At 35.3% G+C, this 22,502-nt stretch overlaps 1 protein-coding gene across 19 annotated transcripts in view; it reads left to right on the top strand.

Annotated features, from left to right (window-relative positions):
* Positions 1 to 22,502, top strand: part of dlg2 (discs, large homolog 2 (Drosophila)) — a 417,220-nt gene that overhangs the window by 365,344 nt on the left and 29,374 nt on the right. For 11 of the 19 annotated variants that reach the window (XM_030154920.1, XM_030154919.1, XM_030154918.1 and 8 more), the window contains 3 exons: positions 8,517 to 8,576; positions 10,680 to 10,835; positions 18,392 to 18,548. In XM_030154920.1, the coding sequence (XP_030010780.1) occupies positions 8,517 to 8,576; positions 10,680 to 10,835; positions 18,392 to 18,548 (373 nt within the window). The remainder of the gene's footprint in view (positions 1 to 8,516; positions 8,577 to 10,679; positions 10,836 to 18,391; positions 18,549 to 22,502) is intronic. The other 8 variants (XM_030154925.1, XM_030154936.1, XM_030154929.1 and 5 more) reach the window with 2 other exon arrangements.

Raw genomic sequence — 22,502 nt, 5'->3', positions numbered from 1 at the left:
TTTCCTCTTTGTTCAAATCAAAACTAAATATAAAGATGCAGCCTGATGTCATTTCATGCTGCTTTGGTAAAGTAAAGTCAGTATTAGGGATGCTCCGATACCGATATCAGTATCGGCCATCGGCTCCGATACTCAGTGTGTGTACTTGTACTCGTACTCGTAAAAGTAATCCGATACAAATGCACCGATACCACTTACGGCCGTGTGACATTCACAGTTCAGTGCAGCAGATACGCAGTGGTGGAATAATGTGTGGGGAGTGTGAAGAGTGTGGAGATTTTTCAAAATAAACGACGGTGATAAAAGTAACGCTGACTGCAAGTAACGTTAAAGACACAGACAGATACGGACGCAGCATTCTGTCCGTCCTCTGCATACATTCCATCCGTTTTCCAGGTGCTGGTGGAGACAGAGAATACCACCGGGAGAGTGGTGCAGACCACTGCCAGCGGAAGTGAAAACGAAACTTATCATTCATTTCTCTTTTCTCTTCCTGCTGAAGCTAAGCTTTTAAACCTTACCAGAGAAAATGCTGCAATATTAGTATCACATTAGTGTTACTTCTGTCATCTCCATGTTTATTACTGACTTTCTTCTTCTTCTCATTAAACTTTCCTCTTCTTTGTGGTATTTGTCCAGTTTGGTTAATTAAGAGCGGCGTCCCCTGGTGGATTAATTGACAAACGCTCATTCCAACACATTAAATGTCAGTAGCAGCACTTTTTTTCCAGTCAGACTAATGACAACGGCAATAAAGCACATTTACAAAAGGAACTAAGAACTGGAATGGGATTATTAAGTACTCGTATCGGTACTCGGTATCGGCAAGTACTCAAATGTAAGTACTCGTACTCGTACTCAGTCTGGAAAAAAGTGGTATCGGTGCATCCCTAGTTTGTATATGGTTATGGGAGTTGTTTTGATGCCTGTTTATCACCACAGGGTAGAACAGTAGACTCATATCTGCGGGATAATTCTAACAGCTAACATATGTAAAGCTACTAATTGCCAATTTAACCTCTGCATATGTCTGAAAACACTTACTATTGGACAACTCACAAAAATAGTATTGGATATGTTAGTGATGTTTCTTTTACATTGTGTACAATATGTATTCAGTGTCATGATACTAACTAGCTAACATGAATAACGACTGTATGCAAAATGAGTTTTCATGGTCAAATTAACTCTATATTGTGACGATAACTCCACTCTCTGCAATTTGATGACTGTTGTCGTAGAAATTTGCTGTTGTTCCCTATGGTATATCTCTTTGATAACACAGAAAACACTGTAGAGTCACATAGTGAGAGCCAAAACTTGACAGGCATAGTAACAGTCACTAAAAGGGGCGGGGCTTAGCAAAGGGTCAATTAGGATTTTAATTCTGGAAATCAGTGGCGATGGTGTTCTAATATACACTTAATAATACAGAGGGACTGTGATGTTTGGCTTTGCAACTAAATCTGGGATTCTGTCAACACCAAGGTTATTACCGTTAACAAAAACTAACGAAAAAATGATGAAAACTAGAATTGTAAAAACATTTTCGTTAACTGAAATAAATAAAAACTATAATTAAAAGAAGAAAAAGATAGCTAACTGAAACTGTCTTGTGTGCTTACAAAACTAACTAAAACATATGAAAAACATGGATAAAATTCCCTTTGTTTTCGTCTTTGTCAATGTCAGATTGATACGAAATCAATTTATTTTGCTCAAGCAATTTTAGCTAGCAGCACCATACGACACTTCACGGTCCGTCACTTCTCGTCACTTGTGGTTTAGAGTCGTCTTCTGGTCCCCACTCTACCTGGAAACATGGAAACTAAAGTTAGGAGAAAGCAGCAGAGTCCTGTCTGGGATTTATTTGAATATGATGGAGAAGAAGAGAAAAGATACGACAAAACTACAATTAATACTAAAACTAAATTAAACTATTTACAAACGAATTAAAACTAACAAAATTAGATTTAAAAAAAAAAGTCAAAACTAAATAAAACTAAACTATAATGAAAAATCCAAAACTATTATAACCTTGATCAACACTAGATGGTGATTAAAATGCAGTCAGTTAAATATTAAAAGATACAAAAGAAAAGAGAAACAGTTTGGACACTTATTCTCCACTCAGGTGAAAAATTATTACATGAGTATCAGTCAAACATCAGAAATGAAATCTGACATGTCTATTAGTTTCATTCAGCTGTTTTTAGGAGCATGCAGTGCTTAGCAAATTAATGTAATGCAAGGTTTATACCACCAGCCACCCTTAATTAATATAATTTTTTAAGTTTCTGCAACGGTTTCTGCACACAATACACCAGTACATGGAAGCTCTTTAACCTGAATGTTTTTTTTTTTTTGTTTTTTTTTGCTGAAATGTAATTATTATTGGTTTCCATGATTTATCAAATTTACTGTTTTCAAAAAAAAAAAAAAAAAAAAAAAAACATAAAAATTGTAAAATACATTATTAGTTCTGGAGATATCAAATTATAGTTATTTACTTGCATTCCTGCAGTTCAGAATGTTATGCTTGATTAATTTGTGAGGTGTCAGAGGAGCCTCAAATTTAGTATATAAATGAATTCTGCATTAAATGGGTCATAATTTTGCTAAACCCACTTTTATTAGTCTTTGGTACATTTATTTGTGTGTTTGGATACTCTAATAGTTCATAAAGTTTGAATTTGAACCCTCCAGGTGCTGCAAAGCTATCTTTAGAATCACAATCAGATCACTTCATTGTCATTCAGCAAAAACATCCGAGATGCACCAGAGAACAAAATTACGATGCAGGGTCAACACTAAAAACACATAGTTAAAAAACACCTGCGATAAAATAAGTTATAAAATACTGATGAGGTGGTGTCATCAGTAAATAAATAAATAAATCTAAAAACGAGAGAATGAATATGTACTACATTGCACAAATAAGTAAAAGGTTATTGCACAATTACCAAGGTAGTTTCACGTCCCTACTTACAGACATTCATTGTGGCAAAAATCAAGTGAATTTCTACAATACGTTTTAATTCCTTCTTAATTTGTTACGTTTTGTAACTAGCTACGTCACAACTTTTGGAAGTATAAGGTTAAGACTTCAGACGAACATTTCTCCGAGTATGACATAATTGTCCATTTGAGCCGATTACCTAAAATGTTCAGCTGTTGGTTACATTAATGAACGCATCCACTGAACGGGACAGAGCAGCACAGTCAACAACCTGGAGGGGTTGGGGCGTGAAGTGGCTCATTTGCATTTAAAGGGCCAGTGCTCAAAACCACCTTTCTCCTGTTATTACTCAGAAATAGGGTTAAAGATGGACCTGTGGAGTTGAATTAATGAAGAACTCAGACCCAAACATAGCATTTACAATTTATGTAGACCACAGGGAAATGTTTTAAAATGCATAATTCCATTTAAAAAAGCAAAAAATCACCCCTTTAAAGCACTTCATGATACTAGATGGTCTCCAAGACAACGGGAAAAGTGGTCTGTGTTAGTATGATGTAAATCTGCCCTGAGCTAAATAAACATATACTTCAGTTTATTTTTGATGTTATAATGTTAAAAAACCTCCGTTCTAGTCGAGGCAGTGGTAGGTTTGACCATGACAGGAGGTTAAATTTGGGTCTAATTAATACAAAAATAGGAGGGATAGACCACAGTGCCACAGGCCGGCTCTTCAGTCCAACCCCCCAGACTCTTAATGGCACCTAGGGGTGCTTACAAGGTCACGGAGACCCGGTCTGATCTGGACTGACTGGCTGCCTCATCTCGGCTCGATGCGATATGAATGATTCAGCAGGAGAAACGAAGCCAACTGTCCAGACCTCTCCAGCTTCTGCGTCTCATTCCTGAAGCTCAGCACAAGAACAGAATATTAAAGCAGAAATAACGTCTCGAATAGTCGTTCGACGCCGCTTCAGTTCTTACACATGATTCTCACTTAATCCCTGCAGTTTTAGACGCTAAAAGACAGCATTTAAATTTCTAATCTCGCTACTCGCTTATGTTCCTCCAGGCTTTCATGATTATATTCGCGTTTGAAGAAAAAAAAAGCACAAGTCACCTCGTTTTATTTAGTGTCTTAAAACTTTTTGATGAATTACTTTAAGATATTCAGAGTGAACCAGCCTTGCTTGAAGGACGTCTAATATATTTTGTGAAGCAGATTCAGTACAGGGTAAAGTCACCCGAAATCAGTTAAGCTGTTTATTTTGGGCTTCAAGATCTCCCGTCTGTGTCTCAGGATGCTCTGACTGTCATGAAAAGGCTGTAGAGTGTGATTTAGTGTCGATATTGTCATCATGATTATAATACATACAGTACTGCAAAAGTCCAATATTTGGTTTGTTGGTTTTATTAAAGTTCTAATGACCACACATATGTTTCTCAGTCTTCGTATTTAGATCCAATCCGGATATATGTGGAGTATATACAGCAGTAAATGCAAGTTTCAGAAAAAAACAGTTCCTATAAACCGAAGTGATTGTATTTATTGCATTAATTTTCACCAGGTTTCATTCAACACATCAGATGTTTCTAACTGTTAACTGGGTCACACTAAAAGGTGATTTTAGCCTTTACAACCCATTTAGTTCAGTTTTATGTGTGTCTTTTAAGACTGCATGGACACATACTTCCTGTATTTTTCTTGTTGTATGTGAAAAAAAGAGAATGAGAAATTAATATGTATGATGATTTCAACCTGGAAAAGCAACAAATGAACAAATGATGTGACCTGTGGTGGAATTATGCTCTGTTAAAACAAGGAACAATATGAAATGCACAGGTGAAGCTGTAGCCTCTTAAGCACGGTTTCCTCTGGTACCGGAGGCAGCCATAGTTCCGTCTCTGTTGCCATGGTAGCACTATGCAACACCTGTAACATTAAACACATTCTATACATCCATGTGACCAGAAGAACATCAGCTAAAAATTCAACAAAACCAACTGTCAGACAACAGAACACAATCCAAACAACAAGCACTTAAGTGGGCAAATATCTGAAACAAGATAACAGTCCAAGACCAGCATATGTCAGGAATAATTTACTAAAATAGACTAATTAGACTAACTTTGTGGCACTAAGCTAACACTAAGTAGATTCGACAGTACAAGTGTTATTTCTCTACCACTAAAACTCACTGAACAAGACAAAGGAGAGTAAAAATAAAGGTCACATTATGAAGTGATTATTACAGATTTTGTCTTACCTTTACTGTTTTATGATCATAAATGAATGAAGATCCTGCCATCAGCTAATCCATTGTTTGGTGTTACGCTGAAATGATTCCCACTGGAAACAAATGGCCCAGGGCTTAACAATTAATATCACAGAGCTATTTTTGCAGTGATTTCCAAATGTTTGGTTTTTTTTTTTTTGTCTGTATCTAAACTTATTTAAGTGATTTAAGATAAGATAAGATAAGATAAGATAAGATGTACTTTAGTGATCCCCCAAGGGAGAAATTCCAATGTACAGCAGGACAAGACAATATGTATCAAATACAATAGAAAAATAAAAAGATGAAAAATGTAATAAATTGTTAGTGACTAAAAATAATGACAAAAAATGACAAAAAAAATAAAGTAGCAAGTGTGCAGTAGGTGACATTGATAAGTGTGCAAGTGAGTGACAAAGCAAAAATCTAATATTTGCCAATATATAATTTACTGATCATGAATAAAAAACTCAGACAAAACTGAAGCTAAAGGGAATTTTGTGTCTTTCAAGGCTGTGCACATATTTCCTGTATTTTCTTGTTGTATCTGAAGAAAAGAGAACATGAAATAAATGTGTGCTCATTTCAACTCTGCAGAAACAACAAAACAAAAGGTGGAGTAAGACCCCAGATAGCAAGGTGACATTGAAAAAAATATTGATCTTGCATCTGACTCATCAGAATGGTTGAAACCGAAATATCTTTGCAAAACAAATGTTGAATAACCATTGTCAAACTGATGAAACCCGACATAAAAACAACATTGATGCATAGTTGTCCTGATTATGATTGATGGAGCATTGATATTTAGTTTACCGGGTGATAATACTAATGTTGAGAAGCCATTGTTTTATAGTTGCCATGGAGACCATCATGTGGTAGCCCAGCTTTTGCACAGTCCTGTAGGGATGCGATGCTTCCTCAGACTCAGACAGAAGAGACAGAGATGCTTGGTAAAGATGTTTTCAAACACACAACAGTTGGTCACGGAGAGACAGTGCAGAAGGAAGAATAGGTGGAGGAGGAGGAGGAGGAGGAGGGGGGGAGTGAGCGTTGTGGCGGTGTTGTGCTGCAGTACGCTCAAGGCAGGCCAAACAGTGACATCACAAGCCCCATCCATGCGACTGTGTGTGTAAATGAGCCAGTGTTTAGGCCCGACCTACAGTATATCCATCTCCTCTAATCACGTCTGCAGTAGTGTGACTACCAGCCTCGCATCAGCGCGCACATGCACACGTTAAGCATAAATTACCGTTTCCCAAACTCACATACTGTACTGCACGCTCCAGTTAACACACTTGAATCCACATGGGAACAGCACACTGAGCGTTCACTGAATGTTAAGCCAGCGATGTGAATTAGCACCGTGTCTAACGTCAGGCAAACAGTGTATGAGCTAACACACTGTGATGTTTCGTGATGGCAGTTTTCTTCAGAACTTTTCAAGGACGTGACTTTTTTTTCTGTTCTTTTGTCATATGTAGCCAGTGTTGTGCAAGTTACTCACAAACTGTAATACATTATAGATTACTTGTTACTGTTATTTAACCCATAAAGACCCAGTGCTGCTTTTGTGGTAGTTCCCAAATTAATTTTTCTCTCTATTTATAACCTTTCTTAAGCGATTCATCACCATATAACATAACATTATCCTCTATATTTTGTGTTTTTTCAGTAAAAATCAGGTATTTTCCTATATTTAATTTATGGATCATGTACTTGGATCTTCATGATGCAATTACATTTGAGGCTTATTATATCAAAAACAGAGAAAACTTAGAAAAAAATGTACTTTTTCTGGCAAATCGTTAACTGAAGATAAACCAATTGTGTCCATCCACTGTCATTGATCAAACTCCATGGGTTTTACTGGTAAATCAATGTTTTAGAAGATGACGGTGTTGATGAAAAGATGACAAACTGCATTTTACAGCAATTATTGCAACATATTGATAGGATTATTGGTTTTAAAGTTATTAAATATTTTAGATCAGTGGATGGTTTTGGTGGATATTTAGGTCTTTATGGGTTACAAGTAATCCATTTCCTTGCAATATTACTGTCTCAGAATTGTAATTTGTTCCATGACTCCTGTGTTACTTTTGAGTTACACACAGACAAAGTCAAATAATGGTTAAAAGAGACTAGAAATGAACAGATAAAAAACAGACTAAAATAAATAAATCATCAGATATCACTAAAAATGCCAATGTAAGACCTGTAAAAAGCATGATAAAAACATCATGATATAATGATATAACACAAGGGACAATAAATAAATAAATGATAAATAAGTTAAGACCACATTAAAATAAGCCAGAACTCAAGAATTAAAATACAGTGAAGTGCAGCAAGGCTTATTTCAAAGAGAAACAGCGGCAGGAACAAACAATACAACACACACACACAATACAACAAGTGCTACATGTGGGCCGATAGCTCAGTAAGTAACGCTACAGTCTACGATGTTCGAATCCCAGCAGGAACACATTTTTTTCAACATTTTACCTTTTCAAACAGGGGGCGCGGCACCGAGGACGCCGGTAGATAAATCCAGAATCGATAAAGAATTCTAACTATTAATATAAACGTTAGCTTACCTAGTCATTGCATCACAGGGATGCTAACTAGCTAACATGCTAACTTATTTTTTCTTTACATTTCATTTGTCAGTTTCATTTATTTTTTTGTGTATATTCACCTTTATTTATTTATTTATTTGGTATTTGATAAATTGTTTTATACATGTATTCTTTCTTTTGATGTAAATGTGATGGTAAACATTTTTTTTCCCTTTTTTTTTTTTACTAACATGCTAACTAGCTAATATGCTAACTAGCGTCTGTAAAGCAGGGTTAGGGTTAGCAATGAGCATACGTCCATGTGGACAACTTACTGTCTTCTGCCAACAGGAAATAGAACTTTACAGACTCATTTTTGATTCCTTAAGGTCTCATGGTCTTGTTATTTTTTTATTTTTATTTTTTTCATTTGAGCAGTTAAATTATGGGCTACAAGTGTGTTGTAACAGAAGCGCTATTGAACATGTACAGAGTAAAATATTACTGAAAATGCATTAGTAATGCCTTAAACTACTGTATTACAGCAAAAAGTAATCTGTTACTGCTATGCATTACTTTTGTAATGCACACTGTGTGTAGCATGCCCCCAAGTGTCTCTGTGGTCTGTGTTTCAATGTTAACAGCATCATTTTTAAGAGCAAAATCACACAGCTACGAATATAGAGCTGGTTTTCAAGAGTACTTTTTCTATCTTGATAGAAATTCCTCTCTTGATGACGGAGAAAGTCACAGGTTCGATTCCCAGCACTTCCAGTTGAGGTGAGATGTTTCGAGTTGCGGCATGTGCATGTTCGACTTTCCGTATTGGCATGTTTTTTTGGACTGAGATGGAATTAGAGACTTTTGAGACACTTTCCGTGCACAAGCCTCTTTTTTTTTTTTTTTTTTTTTTTGCATGCTTGATGAGTAACTTAAGGCACTCTTCTATGTTTCCTGCTTATGCTCTCTTGAAAACTTCTCATCCCTCCCTTCTTGTCATCTAAAAATGTATGCGTAATATCTTTTTTAACATTTATCTGCCATTGCTGTACTATTCAGAATACATTATCCCTTTTATCGTCCTTACTCTTTTCTCAGAGCATAATAAGGTTCTCACAAATCATTAAAAAACTTTCAAAGGCACTGAATACATTAATCTGGAAAACAAGACCTTAGAATAAAAATGTCTTCATTTAATTAATCACACAACTCCTAAAGATGATATGGAAAGTAAGGCTTCATGTATTGTCTTTTTCTTTGAATAAGTGGAAACTTTTTTGGTTTTTTTTTAATAATTTACAGAATCCTTCTTGCATTAAAATCACTGACATCTGAATAGAACAAAACACTCATACTCTCTGATTTTTACTTAATGTCAAAAGAAAAATAAATGTATTTTAATCTCCTTATTTTAGCAAAGTACATCTTATTATATTTTCCCTGATTAAACCCCAAATGATTTTATTTTTATTTTTTTACAGTCATTGAAAAAGTCTCTTTAAACTTAAGTTTCATTTTGTTTTGCTTCTTTCTGCTCAGAATTTGGCTTAAATTTGAGTCCAAGCAGCTGATAAAAACCTTTAAAATCATGTTAAATCAAACTTGCCATAAGCTATAAAAACCGTCTAAATGCACAAAATACTTAATTTTTTTTATATTTACATCATCTAATAACTGCACTATTTTATGCACCCTGGCAGAACATTGTACTATACTACTGAGTCCCCCTTTCTTTTAAGAAAAATAAAGCTTTTAAATAATAATATTTAGTAATTAGCTCACACTTAACAATGTTTATATCCAGTTGTAGGGTTTTTTAAGCAAAACTTTTCATCTAAAAGTTCTATTTTCTTACATTTATCTTTATTACTAATGTTGTAAACTGGATGATAAATCCCACAAACATGAATCAAAGCAAACATTGTACTGTAATGTTACAGCTCTTTTTCTGATATAATAAGGAATTTAATAATGTACCACTATTATATGGAACTAATTACTCTCCAACACCGCTATAAAACTATGTTTATCTGTCTGTTGAACCCAGAAGTAAAATAACTGTATTTGGTTGGTGCACTCTGGGTAATACTTTTCTAACTTTTAGAAGATGGAAATGATTAAAAAATAAATAAATAAATAAATCTTTTGCAGTTTAACCCATAAAGACCAAGTGCTATTTTTGTGTCAGTTCCCAAATGAATTTAACCTTTCTTAAGTGATTTATCACCTTTGATTGTGATATTAACCTCCTTATTTTGTGTTTTTTTCTGTGTAAATCATGTGTTTTCCTATATTTAACTCAGTGATCATATAGATGTTCATAATTTCTCAGATTTAAGTTGAGGGTTATTGTATCAGAACAGAGAAAACTGAAGAAAAACTGACCTTTCTCAGCAAACTCTATCATTAACTGAACATAAAACAAGTGTCTCCATTTACTGTTATTGATCCAACTCCATGGGTTTTACTGGTGAATCAATGCTGTAGAAGATGACGGTATTTCCAAGGTAACTACGGAGCCTCTGAACGTCGAAATGGGTCATATTTGATGACCATGAAAAGATGCAAAACTGTATTTTACACCAATTATTTACATGTGTTGATGACATTAGTGGATCAATAAGTATTAAACAGTTAAATCAGTAAATGCATTTGGCCATAGGTGGATGTTTGGGTCTTTATGGGTTAAAATGTTCACAGTCATATGTTTTATTTTATTATACAAACATTCACTTTGGTTATTTCTACCATGTCTCTTCCTACTTTATTTTCTCCCTCCTTTTTGTCCCTGGGCGCTGTCCGTCCCTGTCTTTTTTACCCTTTCATCCCCACCTCTGCCCGTGGACACTAACCTCTCTGCTCTTGTCTCTCACTCCACTGTAGGCCTCCCGAACCAGTTTACAGCACTGTGAACAAACTTTGTGACAAAGCACCCTCCCCCCGACACTATTCCCCAGTGGAGTGCGACAAAAGCCTCCTCCACTCTGCTCCCCTCCCAAACTATCACTTAAGCCTGTTCCCTGACTTGGACTTCACCAGGTACTATTCACCATCACTTTGTCTGACCCCATTGTGTTCCATGACCAGGCACGTTACCGTATCGTCACGCTTTCCTCTTTTTTTTTTTTGTCTGCTTCCTCATTTGAGTCACCGGCTGACACATCTTGGTCTTGTTTCCTAAAACCTGCATGCCTGCCCCCCTCCCCCCTCTTCTTCTTCCTCTTCTTCTTCTTCTTCTTCTTCTTCTTCTTCTTCTTCTTCTTCTTATTATTATTATTATTATTATTATTATTATTATTATTATTATTATTATTATTATTATTATTATCATCCTCCTTCTTCTCCTCCTCCTTCTCCTCCTCCTACCTCTTCTTTTCCTCCTTCTCCTTCTTCCTCTTCTCCTCCTCCTCCTGCTCCTCCTCTTTCTCCTTCTCCTCCTCCTCCTTCTTCTTCTCCTCCTCTTTCTCCTCCTCCTCCTCCTTCTTCTTCTTCTACTCCTCCTCCTCCTACTTCTTCTCCCTCTCTTTCTCTTCAGGGCTCAGATTTAACAGGAGCCTCCTAGCCTTATCTACCACCAACACATTTCCACTGTTATTCAAAGTTTGGCTCAAAACTGAGTCACCAGTCCCAAAAGACGAATTCAGTGGAATAAGGCAGGACATATATGATTTCACAAAGCCAAACTGAGCCCTATTGTAGTACAGCATATCTAAATGATATATTCACTGTCTTATTACAAAGTATTCATTCTCTTCAAGGACATGATGTTCTTTGCTTCCTTGCATGTTCTTGTCGTGGGTTGTTTGGTTGTGAGTGTGACACTGACGGGCTACTGCATGCTGATGTATTGATCCATACCTTTACTCACATCATCCTTTCTAGTTTGACCTTTAACCTCTTCTGTAACTTGTTCTGGTTTTCATACCACCTCTCAGCATTTAGAAAAACAGTCTTTATGTCAGTATAAGACATAATCCGATTCCCTGCATTGAGTTTAATGTGTTTTTTTCTGTCTCAAAAAATCAATAACCGCCACTGGAAAGTCTATAAAAATGTATAATACTGTTCTGAACATTAGGGCACCACATCTTTTCTGCCTCCAGACTTGAAAAGTTGCACACTACATCACGGCTTTTTCGAAATTTTAAGAATCTTACAAATCCAGCCGGTACATTTGAGTCTTAAATTAAGATTTTTGGTTGAACAGAGGCCTTGTTCAGACCTGCTGTTAACATGTATCATCACTCGTGTCTCCAATGACCACTAGTGATTGAATGTCACTTATGCACACATTTGTAAATAAACAACAAAGCCTAAATTTTTTTTGTATTTCTAACTAAATTTTCTTCACTGTGCAGTTCAAAAACAAACAGCAGTGCTCTGTTGGTCAGTGCACAAGACAAATTAAATATCAACTTGGACCAATTTCTGTTTCTTTTATTAGTTCAAGTCATGCCAAATGCTGCAGTGATCATAAAAAATATGTTTTGGACAAGGATTGTAACCACATTATGTGAACTTCCGACATTCTGTTTCATCTCCAAAACACTGTTGGGCTCTAAATTTCACTTATACAAATGATATTTACTGATGCCATGTCCACACCACTATGGAGATTTTACAAAACTAACTTTTAAATCATTATTTGGACCTCTTCTCCACACGTAAACAGCATTTTCTGTCACTAAAACTGAGATTTTCCTGACCTGAATCCCATTGAGAATCTTTGGGATGTGATGGAAAAGACTTTACATAGAGACTCCAATTCATTATCATCAATACAAGATCTTTATGAAGAATTGATGCGACTATAGATGTAAAAAAAAAGTGTAATGGAATTTATTGTGAGACTGTATAAGCATTGTGTAGTGTAAAGGATGCCACGGCACATGAGCTGACTAAAGTGACTAAAAAGCATTTACTAATCTAAAATGTTGAATAACTTTTGAACCACTAATCCTATCACTATATCTAAGTAATTCATGTAAAATGCAGTCTTTTTTTCTTTTAACTGGTATCAGATATGACCCATTTGGATGTTTGGAGGATCCATAGTGAACATGGAAACACCGTCACCAGTAAAACCCATGTAGTTTAAATGACAGTGGTTGTATATGCTGGATTTTTCGTCCAATTGATGGTATATGTTTTGGCTGAAAAGGTCTTTTTTTTTTTCTTCAGTTTTCTCTGTTTTATAACCTCCTGAGACCCAGCAATGCATTTTTGTCCACCGTAGGGGGTAAAAGTTTGACAGTTTGACTTAAAAAATGCTGTCCACTGCAAAGGGCATTCCATTAAAAAAATAAATAAAAATAATTTTAAAAATGTATCTGAAAAAACTGTTGCATTATGCAGTTTTCAATCAAGACAATTGTTTAATGTAAAAAAGCTAAAATTTTCACTTTCCTGAGTCTCAGGAGGAGAATAACCTTTGAATTTGCTCTGAGATTTTACAAACACCTGCATGATCAGAAGATTAAATATAGGAAAATACCTAATTTGCAATGAAAAATATGTAGCGAATAAAATTATAAATAGGGATGGATCACTGAGAAAAGGTTAAAAATGTGCAGAAAATGATTTCAAAGCCATAATAAGAACAGTTTTAGGTCTTTAATGGTTAATTCCAGTGTCTAAACAGCCCCAGCACACATTTATGCCTTCAGAGGATGAATGTGAGAAACCTCTGCAAGTTGAAAGTCAAAAATTACAGCAAGAAAACACTGAAAAATACTCGATTCAACTGGGATTTTAACCATAATGAGCACTGTGAAAAATGAGCTGATTACTGAATGAAAGACTTTCTTTTTATGGTCTGCTCTTTCTTGTTGAACCAGACTCCCTCGGTTTGAGCCCTGTTACCTTGGAAGCTCAAATCATTCTCCGCTTCATTTTATTCTCCAATGAATACAAGTAAAAATGAAGTATAAGTGCATATTTCCAACCGCTGACCCAGTATACAATGAATCACATCTCTGGGACCGTGGGCGTCCAGAGGTGCACTGACGGGTCATGAAAAAAGGAGCTGGTATTGACAGCTTTAAGATTACTTACTGAGTTATTCAGTAGCGGAGTGGAGCACTTGGAAAAACCCAACTGAGCGAAAAAGAAGTATAGTGTTAAATTAGGCGAGAATTAGAAATTAGGAACCACACTTCAAGACGTCTTCCTTTGGTAATAGACTTCATTTTTTTTGCCTTGGTATAATGTAGTTTCACATGTTTTCATACAGAATCATGCCCACCATGATGTTTTGTTTTACGTTTAGTATTTTATTTTAAGACTTTCTTTCTCACTGTAGCACTTATAAATGCAATTTATTATTATTATTATTATTATTATTATTATTATTATTATCATTATTATTAGAATATTTTATGTGAATATATTTCTGGCTTATTTGATCATATCATTCATTTTTTGTTCTTAAAGATGTCAGTGAAGATGTCAGTCTGCTGATATCTCACTAAGAGTAAATGGGCATGTTACATAATGTGTCCTTTACTTCAGTAGATATGCTGTGGGGTGGGAAAGACATTTATAGTTGGAGCTCTTCCACCAATATGAAGCTTTTAGGGGTAATTTTACATTTTTTATTATTATCAGGACAGTCAGTTTATTCATTCAGCTGAAACATGAATTCTCTGCTTATAAAAAAGTTGTAGATTACTTATCTTGTACATTTTATAAGTAAGAAATGCCAGGGTTTTTTGAAGTATTAAGCAGTAACTCTACCTATACCTATACCTATAAACTGCACAGTTCTGTTTGACAATGATTAATTGTTTTTTTTCTTGACAGGTTAAATAGTATTAAAACCAAGGGACCTGCATGTTGTTGTACAAACTGCCAAGAAGTGTGTTTTTGGGCTAAGAGATTAAACCGACCATGATAGACCAGCAGAGTGACTCACTACTCCCTCTAGTGGTCATATAAATCCACTGCCCTGTTGCTGTGAATAATTTCATTTCATATCTATAATCTAATACACTGGCATCTTTGGTAGAACTTCAGTGCTGTTTATTCTAAACTACTCTAATCACCTACTCAAATTAACTTTATTTCTAATTTTAGGTCATTATTTTTGTTTTTATATTTGAAAGTACAAATACTACTTTTAACCCTCTAATATTTTCCAATAAGATTCAGATAAGTCTACAATTTACATGACTGGAGAGGTATTATTATGAACTTTTTACTTTATATTTGCATTTTAGTCTTAGGCTACATTCAGACAGCAAGTCTTAATGCACAACTCAAATTTTTTGTGTGTGCACATTCATATTACACATTAAATGCGACTTCTATCAGTTTTGAGTATGAACTGAATTTGACCCTGAGGTGACCTGCATTCGCAAAAGAGGTCCTGATGTAATCCGTGACCATGCAGGCACTCAATGCGTTTATGGAAGTAACACTCCTGGGACACAGAATTATGATGTTTGTAGCATTTTAATGACGTAAAGGTCGGATAAATGCGACCTGGCCGTTCAGACTGAAGTCGCATTGCAAAACATCAGATACGTATCGGATTTAGGACCACATATGAAATAGCCTGGGTCAGATTTGTGGTGTTCAAACTGTCTTTAATAGATCGGATACAGGTCACATACAGTCGCGGAAAAATGATTAGACCACTCTTGTTTTCTTCAATTTCTTGTTCATTTTAATGCCTGGTCCAACTAAAGGTACATTTGTTTGGACAAATATAATGATAACAACAAAAATAGCTCATAAGACTTTAATTTCAGAGCTGATATCTATCCATTTTCCGTGTTTTCTTGATAATAATCAAAATCACTTCACTTCTTACCTCAATATCCATGGCATTGTACTGACAAAAACAGTGCTTTTAGGCATTTAATGTTTTCTTTTCTGTCTGTTTTAGTCACATGATACACACAGGAGTTAGTACTTGATTGCATAACCATTGTTTTTGATGACTTTTGATGATCTAATATTTTTTCCCCTGACTGTATGGGCAAACAAATCAGATTTGGGCCACATTTGCCTGCAGTCTGAACGTAGCCTTAGTCAGATTTATGTAACTATTCACTAGTCACCTATTTGTGAACATGTCTTGTCTCATAAAAACAAATGAAAACTATATTTTCAATATTTATTACTCAGTGTCCTCTGTTATTCATGTTTACAGCAGCCTTGGTCAATCATGCATTTTCTGTCAATTGTTGACTGTGCTCAGAAACACAACAGAAGCATAATATTCCCAAATGCTGCAGCTGTTCTTTTGTTTTATAATCAGCAGTGATAGTTTATTCAAACACAGTGTGCTCAGTGTGATATACTGTCTCTTATGCCCTTTACATGGAGGATTTCTTCGTCTTCCCCGCAGCAGTTTTCTGCAAAGTCTTATCTATTTATAACTTTTATGACAAAATGTCAGTTCAGTCTGTAGGGGATCAAAACTGCACGACTGCTTGATCAAATGAAGTGTTTTGGTCATGAAAGTTGCAAAGATGGTAGGTTGAAATCTGTTTATCTCAGCTCTGTTGGAAATGCCTAAGTCTATGTGACTGAGCAGACAGACTGTTGTTGGTTATAAATATTAGTCTGGACAAGATTAGAATCCATAGAGAGGCTGTTAATAATAGCACGTTTTAACAGAAAAGTTCAGAAACATACATGAATTAGCTTCTTTGTTGATGAACTCTAACATGAAGCATAGGTTTTATAGTTTGAAAGTTTTGTCTTTTCATTAGTTTTATTTTTTTAATCACTTACAGAGCATAAATATTTTTATTTTAATGAACTGACTAGTTTAAGTTTTTAGATTTTCAATTATCATGATTGTGTTTCTTTATGGAAGCTGAACATTTAGAGTTAAAGAATGCATGACATTAAATATAATTTCTAATTAAAACTCCCTTATTTTGTCATTTTACTCTCACCGCAAACCATTAAAATTGAGTGAAAAACAGAACAAACAGATTTTTCTTCACTTCTGTTCATTTTAGAGTATGTTGCACTATGGATTGTAGTTTTTATTCAGGTTTGAAAATTGTCTTCTGCAATTTTTGTTTTGTTAACATCTTTCTGTTTGCCAAAAAATCTTTGACAGGTTGCAGTTTTCATTAACTATAATACACTCCAATCTGAGACAACATTTGATTACATTGAGAAACAATATAAAACATCAGTAAATTTTTCTTTTTATACTCTCCTTTTATTAGAGCTCTAAATTAGTGGTCGAATACAGGACATAAACTGTTTGTACTTTTAACTAACATGAGTACACTTTGCTGGTCTGCTTCAAGCACTTGTAATGCATGAAATCACCAGCAGGTGGTAGCATACTGCAAAAGACAGAGCATTTCATAGTGTTGCATCTCCAGGTCGGGTGGTGTGTGGCTGTTGTGGCACAGTTATGTCACCTGTCAACAAGTATGACATCAAAATACAATATGTAAATTAATAGGCGCAGCATGCATGGATGTTTACTGTTAAACTCTATTTAGCTCTGATATTTGAAGAATAAAATCTTCTAAATGGGCATTTGTACCTTGAATGAGAGTCTGCGCATTAAAGAGTCAGAGTTATTGTAATGTCCACACACTTTTGACACAACATTGATGAGAAAGCTCAGCTCAGCACTGAAAAAACATCCCACAAAAGCAAATATGAACTTCGCATTAACCATTCAGCATCGTATTTGACTGCAGACAATATTCACAGGTGCCTCAAGATAAGATCCACATACAATATTTGCAGGATTGACTCAGGAGATTTAAGTAAAGTTGAAACCGAGTCAGAAGCAGGTGTTCAGTGTTATTGCAACAGAAACAGATGATATAAGAATGATGAAAAAATGATGACTCCAGCCCTATTTAAAGCTGACGTCTCAGTAAAAGGTCCTTGTGTAGATACAGCTCTGAAAAAGGGAGCATTGGTTTGGTTTATATGAGTGCGTTTGGCCAAAATAAACATTTTTCAGATAACATTTCATTGAAGATTCACAATGACGAAAAATGTCACTGACAGCATTTGTTTGCAGAAAGTTGCCTGAATAATAGAAAATCCAACTGTTTGTCAAACTAATGCAGAGAACACAATTTCATGTTCATTTTTAACAACAAAAGGTGTATTTTCTATCTTAGGAAGCATTCAGTGATCAATATTTGTCAGAATAAGCCTCATTTTATTAAATTTTTAGTGTAAAAATACATAGCTGCTGAGGAATTTTGATCTACCTCTTACTCTGATGTTTTTTTTGTACAGGGCCTCATTCTCAAAATTTGGAGTGGTCTTATTTTAGGGCTGTATTTGTGTAATCAAACTTGCCTAAATGAGAACAAGAGTGCAAAAGCCAGTGTGTTTTTCTGTGTGAGCATGTGACGAGTTTCCTTTTCCGTCAGAACCGAATTTGGGACAAGTGATCCTAAGTAGAGCACCATCCCCCTGTGGAGCTCCTCCAGTCTTTGAGCTGTGTTGCCCGAGTAAAGCATCACTGAGGCTTTTGTCGTCGCATCGTGCGGTCGTCGTCGTCGTGCACCTCTCTGACCTCTGTCTCCTGAGCTGAAGATGCTGAGACCCACCGACTCCCCCGAGCTGATGTATTATCTCAACTGTCTGTACAGGGAGCCGAGGAAGGTGGTGCTCCACAAAGGCTCCACGGGCCTGGGCTTCAACATTGTGGGCGGCGAGGATGGAGAGGGCATCTTTGTTTCCTTCATTCTGGCTGGAGGGCCCGCTGACCTGAGTGGAGAGCTGAGGCGGGGAGACCAGATCTTATCGGTGAGTCTGGATGAGACACACATACCCAGAAGGAATCACATAAAACATAGTTTGAGAAACCAGCTGGATTTGACTTTTGTAGAAAATAACATCCCTGGGATATTTAGAAATGTTCAATCTAAATGACTTACATGGGGGTAAAAATGATAATTGCACAAACAAATCACACTAAATTGTACAGAAGTTGATACTGTACGATAGATAGATCGATAGATAGATCGATAGATAGGTAGGTAGGTAGGTAGGTAGGTAGGTAGGTAGGTAGGTAGGTAGATAGATAGATAGATAGATAGATAGATAGATAGATAGATAGATAGATAGATAGATAGATAGATAGATAGATAGATAGATAGATAGATAGATAGATAGATAGATAGATAGAGTACATGAGAACATTTCTGCAAAGATGCATCTGTTTTTAGTGAATGAGATGTATTAACATACAGCCTCTTAAAGATATTTTGTGTGGTCAGATCTAGCTTCACACATACAGTCACGGAAAAAAATATTAGACCATCAAAAGTCATCGAAAACAATGATTATGCAATCAAGTACTAACTCCTGTGTGTATCATGTGACTAAAACAGGCAGAAAAGAAAACATGGAATGCCTAAAAGCACTGTTTTTGGCAGTACAGTGCCATAGATATTGATGTAAGAACTGAAGTGATTTTGGTTATTATCAAGAAAACCATGGAAAATGGATAGATATCAGCTCTGAAATTAAAGTCTTTAAGTCTTAAAGTCTCTCTTTAAGTCTTTAAGTCCTGGTAGTCTTAAAGTCTACCAGGCATTAAAAGAAACAAGAAATTGAAGAAAACAAGGGTGGTCTAATAATTTTTTCCACGACTGTAGATCTGGCACCATTCACTAAAAACACTAGAAGTAGTTTGTCTACTTTTTATTTCTTTAAATGAGTCAAATTTGTTGGTTCTGCTAAGTGCAGCGCTTGGCCACAGTGTCTTTGCAAAAAATACAAATCAGAGATTCACTTCAAAGGGTTTTACAATCTGTACAATATTCAACAACCCCAAAAAAACATTTAACCCTGAAGAATTATGGTAGAAACCTCAAGAAGACTCACAAGATGGATCCATTTTCTCCACTATTTTCATGACATGTTTTTGTCAAACCTCACCCTTTTCAGTGTAGTCACACATTGTGAGTTAGACTTAAAAGGCAGAAACATGCAGATAAAGGAATGTAAGAAATACAGAGTAAACAGTTGACAAATTGCAGGATTATTCCATCAGACAGCATCCTGCGATCCAAATCTTTAAAGCACATTAGTGGATTTTTCTTACAGCATTTCATACATAATATGCATGTATGACTATGATTGTAGGTATTTGCAAAGGTAGTCCAATGGGGCCATTTTAAAAAGTCTAAAATGAATCGCTTGAAAGTTGTTGAAAATAACAAAAAAAGGAAATTCTAAGTTGGAACGTTTTATGAAAGCATTATAGTTGCATCAGAGGTCAGAAATTGTAATAACAACCAGCAAATGTCTACCAAAAATACTAAGTAAAGGATCAAAAAGACTAATTAAATTCTATATATTTGGTTAAGTTATTTCCTCTGGACAAGTACAACCAGCTAAAACAGTTTTGCAGCATAAACTCTTATTTACTTCATGCTTTGTTCATGTTAATATCATTATTACAAGGTGCTTATCTTGTAAAGCACTATATAAATGAAATTTTCTTGCTTACAACTACCTTAAATTGTTCTGTTTTCCAGCTTCCACAGAACAAGACATGACATAGGTGTTAAAGTTCATTTCAGGTCTTCCAAAGTACAAATTTATCTTGTCTGTTCTGAAACTCCAGATTCCCAAGGTCACTGTTCAGTTATTGTCGCCCCCTTCCCCGTTTAATAATCTCAGCTTTCCAGAACACACCCTGCAGTCTTTCATCACAGCACTCATGCAGTTTGACAAGTACGAGAAGCTGCGAACAGACGGGTGACGTTTAGAGTAAAACCCTGATGGGAGTGGACACTTTCAGCATGGATTTGTTGATGAGTGGGGGAGATTTTTGACCAACACATTACATGGTGCTTCCCACCTCAGATTAGCAGCACAACACTAAATATACACACAAGAAAGAAGCAATACAATAACAGAAAAAAAAACTGCAGTGAAAAATTGCAATTCCACATTAGAAAGTACTATTAAAAACAATAAGAAACAAAGTAGTAGTAATAAAGTAGTAGTAATAATAATAATATTATTATTATTAGTAATAATAATAATAACAATAATAATAATAATAATAATAAATGGCTTATTACGTTCTAATATTCTAATACATGGGTGTCAAATTCATTTTAGTTCAGGGGTCACATTCATCCCAGTTTGATCTCAAGTGGGCCAGAATAGTAAAATAATTACATAATAGCCTGTAAATAATGACAACTCCAAATTTCTCTCTTTGTTGTAGTGCAAAAAATAAAAATAAAATAAGGAAATGAAATGAAATGGTGTACATTTACAAATATACAAAAAATAAATAAAGAATAAACGAAAAAAATGTGAATAACTTGAAAAACCTGAAATTTAGTGCAATTTTTAAAAATGTATTTATTTTTAACTTCTCTTGTCCAGCATCATAACAGTAGAACTGGACCTGACATGGGGTGGGTGGGGGGGGTGGAGAGGGCTGGGGGGGTGAAGGTGGGGGGGGGGGTTGGCAAGGAAGAAGGTGGCGAAGACCCTCACAAGAAAATATCAACAGTACAAACAATAAGAACCATGGTGATAATTATAATGGTAACAATAACTAGAACAACAACTGAGTAAATTGCAGAAAGACAGAAAAAAACAAACAGATTAATAAACAAAAAAAAATACAAATAAAATAAAATAGATAAGACAGATAATTTTAGTACAATTTTAATAGTATCATGCCTCAACTTGGATCAACATTGGATCTATAAATGCACAAAACAAGAATAATATAATAAAAAAATAACATTTTGGAGAGTTGGGAACTAAAATGAGTTCGACCCCCTTGACTCTTAATATCAGCAGTGTTATTTTTGCACTTTGAAAATTTAGTCCGCAGGATGGATTGGAACCTTTGGCCCCTATGTTTGGCACCCTTGTTTTAGATAGATAGATAGATAGATAGATAGATAGATAGATAGATAGATAGATAGATAGATAGATAGATAGATAGATAGATAGATAGATAGATAGATAGATAGATAGATAGATAGATAGATAGATTGATTGATTGATTGACTTTATTAATCCCCAAGGGGAAATTCAAAATACAAAATTCAGTCATCACTCCACAAAAACAGTCATACCACATCAACAATCAATTAATACATAAATGCGGAGTATAAGTAGCTAAGAATCAAAAAGACAGTAGAATCAAAAGACAAAATGTGTTTTCTACCTATCACATAAAAACATAAAAGCATAAGAACATAATAATAACATTAAAATTCTCATGTGCATAATATGTATATGTATATAGTTTAATTAACACAGGATAAAAGTTCTAATAAAGTGATAACAGTAATAGTAGTCATAACCTAGATCATTGAACACCACCAGAGGGAGTATGTTTTAGTAAAATGGTGTTTGCAGACTGTAGAATGTGTGTCATGGTTCACCGAAACTGTTCTGCAGAAACATCACTGACTGTTTTTTCCTTTAATTTGTCACTCAACTGTACATACGATCACTCACTGAAAGGATAAACAGACTACACAGCGGGCAGTGGCTGAAAGGAAATTATTATTCTACCTCATTATGGTTAATTGTAATAGTTTGCCTCCCACACTAAGGCCACACTGCAGCAGATTACATGGTGTCATTTCATTATGTTTTGGTTCTGTACGTCCTGCCGTTTGTTAAATCGACATGGCATCTTCTGGCAGGTCATTTGGGTCCAATCAGCACCTTCGTCTACCTTGATGAAAGCAGGCAGTTAGCGTTCCAACA

Source organism: Sphaeramia orbicularis, chromosome 14 (genome assembly GCF_902148855.1).
Source record: "Sphaeramia orbicularis chromosome 14, fSphaOr1.1, whole genome shotgun sequence".
Taxonomy (NCBI): Eukaryota; Metazoa; Chordata; class Actinopteri; order Kurtiformes; family Apogonidae; genus Sphaeramia; species Sphaeramia orbicularis.
This window is presented reverse-complemented; position numbering and strand designations above follow the sequence as displayed.